General features: G+C 52.4%; 1 protein-coding gene across 1 annotated transcript in view; it reads right to left on the bottom strand.

The window, feature by feature from the left end:
- Nucleotides 1-1,613: 1,613 nt before the first annotated feature.
- DISC1 (DISC1 scaffold protein) overlaps nucleotides 1,614-8,371 on the bottom strand; it is a 57,141-nt gene continuing 50,383 nt past the window's right edge. The window contains exon 12 of the mRNA XM_059677672.1: nucleotides 1,614-1,987. Within this exon, the coding sequence (XP_059533655.1) occupies nucleotides 1,808-1,987 (180 nt within the window). The 3' untranslated portion in view covers nucleotides 1,614-1,807. The remainder of the gene's footprint in view (nucleotides 1,988-8,371) is intronic.

The following is an 8,371-nucleotide window of genomic DNA, read 5'->3' as shown; positions in this document are numbered from 1 at the left end:
TCTAAGAAAATAAGCAGCAGCAGAGGAGCCTGGGAATCATGCAGATGAGCCTCTCCTCAGCATCAAATGCGGAGCCACCCGGCAAGGCTGTTGGCAGCTTGTCATTCTCTTGGCGCTTCCCCGGCCGCCCTCCCGTGTGCAATTTGCATGCATTTCCTGGGCCGGCTCCCTCCTGGCACCAGAACTTGAGGGGAAGGAGGGTGGAGCCCAGGGGGTGCAAGGAAGAAAGAACCGGGTACTTCTTGAACGTCTCCGTTTGCCTCCATTTCTCGGGGCGGCTCTGCTACGCTTTGGTGGAGACGCACACGACGAGACAAGCCAGAGCGCACGGGGTCCCAGGCTGGGCCCCACGCTGCACCCGAATCGCAGGGTTATGCGAGGAAAGCACAGAACTGACGCTGTTTCGGAGCCCGACAAACTAATGACCTTTGCTAGACGGCCGCCGGACCAGGCTTCAGGGAAGAGTCAGGGTTGAAAGCCAGACGGTGGTGGAGATTTTATCTGCCGGGGAGGGGTTGACTTCAGTACCGAAACCAGTCCCTGTATGTCCCCAATTATCTCAGCAAGGATCAGCAACATTGTCAAAAAAAAAACAAAAAAAAAAACAGGGCTTCAAGCCCTGGCCGGTTTGGCTCAGTGGATAGAGCATCGGCCTGCGGACCAAAGGGTCCCGGGTTTGATTCCGGTCAAGGGCACCTACCTTGATTGCAGGCTCCTTCCCGGCCCAGGCCCTGGTCGGGGCACGTGCAGGGGGCAACCAATCGCTGTGTTTCTCTCACATCGATGTTTCTCTCTGTCGTTCCCTCTCTCTTCCACTCTCTCTAAAAATCAATGGGAAAATATCCTCGGGGGAGGATTTAAAAAAATAAACAAACTTCAGTAAAACGCTTTGATTAGAGTTTGAAACGTGGACGGTGACCGTGTGTCCCCCCAGAGGGGCCCCTCCCTTTGCTTCTGCCTCCTGAGGGTCAAGCAGGGCCCGGGCTTGTCGCTGGGAGATGCTGCCACTGGGTAGACGTGACCTTGGACCAGCCACCGGATGTCTCAGCCTCCGTTTTCTCAGCTAGCCAGGAGGGATGAGACTCCCCATCTACCCACAGCCGTTTATGAGAATTAAATGGCTTTTTAGATAAACCGCGGTGCGGCCACTGATCAATCCCTTTAAGCGTTTGGTACAAAAGAGTTGCATCGACTTCCCTTGAAACCGCTACCTGGATGTGGTTTGAGGTTGTGACAGAGATGCTGGGGGCGGGGGAGGGTGCAAATGGACGTGGAGGATCTAGTTTTGTACCTGAAACCAAGGCCACATATAAGGACTGTGTCCGGCATACGTCTTGAATGCAGCCTCATTTAGCCCCCATAGACTTAGGGCCTGCCCGGCCGGCGTGGCTCAGTGGTTGAGCATCGACCTATGAACCAGGAGGTTGCGGCTCCATTCCTGGTCAGGGCACAGGCCCGGGTTGTGGGCTCGATCCCCAGATGCATGTGCATCCCCTCAGGCACCTGAGCTCACCTGGAAACAGCAGCCGGGCCTGTGCGCTCGCACCTGCCCAGGCCTGAAATCACAGGGCATTTTCTAAGCCAGTGGTTCTCAACCCTCCTAACGCCGCGACCCTTTCATACAGTTCCTCATGTTGTGGTGACCCCCAATTTCATTGTGACAAATGGAACATCATGAAAGCATAGTGATTCATCACAAAAACAATACGTCATTATAGATGTGTTTTCCGAGGGTCTTAGGCGACCCCTGTGAAAGGGTCGTTCAACCCCCAAAGGGGTCGCGACCCCCAGGTTGAGAACCGCTGTTCTAAGACCTGCGTTTACAGAACCACCTGGCGGGCGGTTCATCCACGCGAATGGAAAGGATATGAATGAGGACTTCATCGTGGCTGTGCATGGCCGCGTGCAGCTGATCCTCCAGGCACAGCAACTTCTTGCCGATAGCTTCGCATTTCTCGCCCAGCTCTGCAGAAAGGGTGTGCGGTCCCTGGCCAGAGAGGGGAAGAGACGACGTGTAAGCCACAGGTTTTTGCGGGGCCGTGAACGCCTCTGGGATTCACCCAGCTCTCAGCCTCCACACAGACTCAGAGCAGGGGGCCTGCTGGCATCAAATGGCTCCCTGCTCATTCTGAAGCTAAAACACATATAAATCGAAGCTGAATCAAGTCATTTAAACTATGGCTTTGCATTTCTCCCCAAAACATATAATCCTTGCCTATTTAAAAAAAAAAATTATATAGATTGGGAGAGTTTGGGAAAGCAATTTCCAAGGGCACGGTCTGAATTTTAAATTTTAAATTGTTTATATCCTACGATCCGATGATTCTTCCTGGATTCGCTCAAAAAGCAAATGTCTATATTTAAACTCTCTAGTCAAGGGCCCGTACCTGGGTTGCAGGCTCGATCCCCCGTGTGCGGGAGGCAAACCACTCGATACGTCTCTCTCACATCCATGTTTCTCTGTCTCTCCTCCTCCCTTCCACTCTCTCTAAAAATCAATGGAAAATGATCTTGGGGTGAGGATTAACAAAAAAATAAAAAATAAATCAAACAAGCTTATATTTTTTTAAAAAAAGAAAAGCCTACCTTCCCTCCTTCCCCTCCACTTGGGTCTGATACGGTAGCGCCAGCCCAGCCGGCAGCCTTTCCGATACAATTTGCTTAACTCGCTTCATGATCAAAACCTGCAGACTTGGACGCCGGGGCCGACGGCCCAGCTGTGCTGAATTAGAGCAGATGTCAGACTTCTGTCCGCCGCGCCAGGCCCGGGGAGCTTGATGTAAACCAGAGAGCGGGGCTTCCTTTGTTGCGCAGGCTTTTCCCATTAAAATGACTTTCGAAAAACATTTATCTATAAAAGTTTATGCTCAGATCAAAAAGGCATTCGGTGGCTGGCCTGCACGGGTCCCTCAACCTCACACGCTCCCGCAGCTCCGGCTGACAACCCCCAGGACTTGTTTTTTTCAGAGAGGCAGGGAGAGGGGGAGAGAGAGAGAGAGAGAGAGAGAGAGAGAGAGAGAGAGAGAGAGAGAGAAACATCCATGATGAGAGAGAATCATGGATCGGCTGCCTCCTGCACGCCCCACACTGGGGATCGAGCCCACAACCTGGGCATGTGCCCTGACCGGAATCGAACCGTGGCCTCCTGGTTCATAGGCCGACACTCAACCACTGAGCTACACTTCCCTCTCCCTCTCCCTTCTCATCTCCCTCCCCCTAAAATCAATGAAAACATTTTTTTTTAAGACTATTGAAATAGTTGATTTTTTCCCAGTGCTGTCAAAAGCACCTCTGATGAGGGAGGCAGTCTGGTGTGTGAAATGGTATCCTGTATAATAAAAGGCTAATATCCAATCGGCAGAACAACCGGTCACTATGACGGGCACTGACCACCAGGGGCAGACACTCGATGCAGGAGCTGCCCCCAGGGGGTCAGTGCGCTCCCACAGGGGGAACGCCGCTCAGCCAGAAGCCGGGCTCACGGCTGGCGAGCGCAGTGGTGGTGGTGGGAGCCCTTCCCATCTCTATGGCAGGCGGACATGCCCCGAGGGGTCCTGGACTGTGAGAGGACGCAGGCCAGGCTGAGGGACCCCTCCAACCAGTGCACAAATGTCGTGCACCGGGCCGAAAAAACCTCGTAACTGAGGACACGTCCCTTGCTAGGATTTAAAATTCCTCTGGGGAATCAAGTGCCTCTAAGGCCTGTACTTCCATGAGCAATGCTCTGTGCAGGTGCTGTGCTCTGAAGTCATCACTTCCTCTCTGCCCATGCTGGGATCCACTGGGATCCGCTGGGATCCGGGCGTGGAAGGAGCCCACCTGGGAACTCCTGCTCTGGGCGCTCTTACTCGGGCCCCCCTTCCCTTTGGCCATGAAATGAGGCCCCAGAAATAGCTGCCTGTCCACGCAAATATAGGGTGTCCCAAAATTCACGCAAGATTTGAATTTTGCGTGAGCATTAACAACAACAACAACAAAAATTAAAGCCTAATTTTACTTGGATTATTGAATCAGATTCTAATATCTGTTGCCCTTTGATTTCAATCCCTTCAATTTGATAAGCATGACCAAGTACCAATGATGGCCCAGGAGCAGGGACAGTGAAGACCAATGAAGACCACAGCTTTGCGTATGTGCCAGCCAAGATGTGGAGGCCATTTACTCAATGTGCTAGTCCATACATAACCCTATCCTGTATACTTTATGAATCAATACAAAATTTACAATTTTTAATTATAAACCTGTGTTTTCTATCAAAATTACTTCTTGCGTGAATTTTGGGACACCCTATACCTCACGCAGCCTGTGACCTGGGCTCCATCACAAAGACAAGACAGCCAGGGCTCTCTTCCCGTTGGCATTGATGAATTGCCAATGGCAGCATTTAAGTTTTAAAACATGGAAAACCCATCTAGCCAGTGTGGCTCAGGGGTTGAGCACTGACCTAGGAACCAGGAGGTCACGGTTCCATTCCCGGTCAGGGCACAGGCCCAAGTTGTGGGCTGGATCCCCAGTGGGGGGAGTGCAGGAGGCAGTGGATCCATGGTTCTCTCTCATCATTGATGTTTCTCTCTCTCCCTCTCCCTTCCTCTCTGAAATCAATACACATATCTTTTTTATGGCAAACCCCCCCCCCACACACACACACACACACTGCAAACATACAGTCATTTACAACCCGAAAATGCAACCTGAACCGCGTGAGGTCTGTGCGGTTGTTCCGTTTCATTCCCTCTCCTGAAGCTGGAGGCGAACCAGAGGCGAGGCCCGCCGTCCGAGTGCTGAGCTGACGCGTTAAATAAAGCCTTCACTCAGCTCGGCCTCAAAAGCGCTGCCTTCGATCTCGTCCCTCGGGCTGTTTTCCAAAGTATTCGCTTGGCAAACGCATTCCAGGGATGCTATAGGGTTTCCTTTCCTTCTTTTTTTTTTTTTTAATCGTCCACATGAAGAACATATACCTCACACAAGGCCCCACCCATCCCACAAAGAACATCTCCCGCGTCCATCTGAAACAGACGGTACAAACACATGCATTCCTCTTGCCACATCCACACGGAACCCTACGGCCGCATGTGAGCGCCTGGGGGGCCCCGCGGCACCCATTAAGACACGAGAGGTGGGTGGTGGTTACTCCCTATAACACAAGGATTCATCCACGTCTCAACGGCAGGGCTACACCCTGGGTGAGTGGGGTTTCTTTCAAGAGCATCCAGATGTCAGAAGTAGTGAGGAAAACATCAAGGAGAAGCAATGCGTAGATCAGTGGTTCTCAGCCGTGGCTGCCCATGAGAGTCACCTGGGAATCTTTTTTAAAATCCTGATTTCTGGGCCTCCTCCTCCGGAAACTCTGTTTCTTTGTGATGGGGTGGGGCCACAACATGAGTAACAGAGAAACAGAATTTCCGGAGGCGGAGGCCCAGAAATCAGGATTTTAAAAAAAGATTCCCAGGTGATTCTAATGGGCAGCCAAGGCGTAGATGTTAACCGGCCTGGGGTGGCAGCTATATACTAGTATATATATTTTCTTAATGTGTTTTTATTGATTTCAGAGAGGAAGGGAGAGGGAGAGAGAGAGAAACATCAATGATGAGAGAGAACCGTGGACCGGCTGCCTCCTGCACGCCCCACACTGGGGATCGAGCCCCCAACCCGGGCGTGTGCCCTGACCCCCGTGACCTCCTGGTTCCTAGGTCACGCTCACCCACTGAGCCACCCCGGCCGGGCTCAGCTATATTTTCTATGATCACTCGAGAGAATGCGGCCGCCTTCCTGGGCGCACAGGTCAGTGAAAGACCCGAGCTGAGTGCGGAAGACCCTGTCCAGGACGCTCACGCACCAGCACGGACCTACACAGCTTCTATCTCACACGAGGACTCGGATCCCTGGGACCGTGACGTCGAACCCTAAGACCCTTTTGTGTCAGAAAACGGAAATGGCCCAGGTTTGGGGGGTCCCCTTTTAGGGGGAACGGGGTCTGCGAGCTGCCTGGCGCTAGAAAAGACTGAACTACCAAGAGTCAAGAGGAACCCCGAGGACAGAACCCAGTGCCCACTTTCATCTGGGTCCATTTTAACGTGTTTTTTAAAAATTTCTAAATGTTTTCTTGGTAAAGTGTGCAACTGTGAAGGCTTCTAGAATTACTGATGATAAATGCCAGCGTCTAGCCCTGGCTGGGTGGGACCCCGGGCTGGTCTACACTCCAGGCAGGAAATGAGACACGAAAGGTACATTAAGACGTTAGATGCCCCAGCTGGTCTGGCTCAGTGGATGGCGCGTCGGCCTGCAGACTGAAGGGTCCCGGGTTTGATTCCTGGCCAAGGGCACGTGCCCGGGTTGTGGCTTTGATCCGCAGTGCGGGGTGTGCAGGAGGCAGCCCATCAGTGATCCTCTCCCATCATCGATGTTTCTCTCTGTCCCTCTCCCTTCCTCTCTGGAAGCAATAAAAATAGGTATTTTTTTAAGAAGACACGAGATGCACAGAACCGCAGGAGTGCGCCCGGGAGCAGCACGCTCCTGACGGCCCCGCCCCAGCGGCAGGGAGGCAGCCAGGTGGGCAGTGTCAGTTCATCTGCCAGAAATGGGAGCCCTGGGCTGGCAGCCGCTCAGCAACCCTCGGGGAACCGCCCAGACGCATCCGAGGGGCCTCCTACGTGACAAAGGCCGCCAACGGGTCCTCACCCCGCGGTGGCCGCCCAGCCCTCACAGCGGGGCGAGGCGTTTCCCAGATGAGAGCGCGCCCCGGCCCGCGGTGTTTTCCCCGGCACCGAGTTAGCTTAATTAGTGGGAGAGGCGCCACAGCCAAGCCCCGGAGCACAGAAAGTCCTTCCAGAACTTTCCAAGGGGAGGCAGAGCCGCAGAGCCTACCGCCTTTCCCTGGGCAGGTGAGGGGCAGGCTGGCATCCATGAGCTGCGGGGAGAGCGGGAGCGGCCAGCTGAGAGGTCGTAGCTGACAGTGAGCCAGCTGAGAGGTCGTTAGCTGAGAGTTAGACAGCTGAGAGGTAGCTAGCTGAGAGTTAGCCAGCTGAGAGTTAGACAGCTGAGAGGTAGCTAGCTGAGAGTTAGTTAGCTGAGAGTTAGTTAGCTGAGAGTTAGCTGAGAGGTAGTTAGCTAAGAGTTAGTTAGCTGAGAGCCAGCTGAGAGGTAGCTGAGAGGTAGTTAGCTGAGAGTTAGCTAGCTGAGAGTTAGCCAGCTGAGAGGTAGCTAGCTGAGAGTTAGTTAGCTGAGAGTTAGCTGAGAGGTAGTTAGCTAAGAGTTAGTTAGCTGAGAGCCAGCTGAGAGGTAGCTGAGAGGTAGTTAGCTGAGAGTTAGCTAGCTGAGAGTTAGCCAGCTGAGAGGTAGCTAGCTGAGAGTTAGTTAGCTGAGAGGTAGTTAGCTGAGAGTTAGCTAGCTGAGAGTTAGCCAGCTGAGAGGTAGCTAGCTGAGAGTTAGTTAGCTGAGAGTTAGCTGAGAGGTAGTTAGCTAAGAGTTAGTTAGCTGAGAGCCAGCTGAGAGGTAGCTGAGAGGTAGTTAGCTGAGAGTTAGCTAGCTGAGAGTTAGCCAGCTGAGAGGTAGCTAGCTGAGAGTTAGTTAGCTGAGAGTTAGCTGAGAGGTAGTTAGCTAAGAGTTAGTTAGCTGAGAGCCAGCTGAGAGGTAGCTGAGAGGTAGTTAGCTGAGAGTTAGTTAGCTGAGAGTTAGCTGAGAGTTAGCTAGCTGAGAGTTAGCCAGCTGAGAGTTAGCTAGCTGAGAGTTAGCCAGCTGAGAGTTAGTTAGCTGAGAGTTAGCTGAGAGGTAGTTAGCTAAGAGTTAGTTAGCTGAGAGCCAGCTGAGAGGTAGCTGAGAGGTAGTTAGCTGAGAGTTAGCTAGCTGAGAGTTAGCCAGCTGAGAGGTAGCTAGCTGAGAGTTAGTTAGCTGAGAGTTAGCTGAGAGGTAGTTAGCTAAGAGTTAGTTAGCTGAGAGCCAGCTGAGAGGTAGCTGAGAGGTAGTTAGCTGAGAGTTAGTTAGCTGAGAGTTAGCTGAGAGTTAGCTAGCTGAGAGTTAGCCAGCTGAGAGTTAGCTAGCTGAGAGTTAGCCAGCTGAGAGTTAGTTAGCTGAGAGTTAGCTGAGAGGTAGTTAGCTAAGAGTTAGTTAGCTGAGAGCCAGCTGAGAGGTAGCTGAGAGGTAGTTAGCTGAGAGTTAGTTAGCTGAGAGTTAGCTGAGAGTTAGCTAGCTGAGAGTTAGCCAGCTGAGAGTTAGCCAGCTGAGAGTTAGTTAGCTGAGAGTTAGCTGAGAGGTAGTTAGCTAAGAGTTAGTTAGCTGAGAGCCAGCTGAGAGGTAGCTGAGAGTTAGTTAGCTGAGAGTTAGCTGAGAGTTAGCTAGCTGAGAGTTAGCCAGCTGAGAGTTAGCTAGCTGAGAG

Source organism: Myotis daubentonii, chromosome 20, assembly GCF_963259705.1.
Source record: "Myotis daubentonii chromosome 20, mMyoDau2.1, whole genome shotgun sequence".
Lineage (NCBI taxonomy): Eukaryota > Metazoa > Chordata > Mammalia > Chiroptera > Vespertilionidae > Myotis > Myotis daubentonii.
This window is presented reverse-complemented; position numbering and strand designations above follow the sequence as displayed.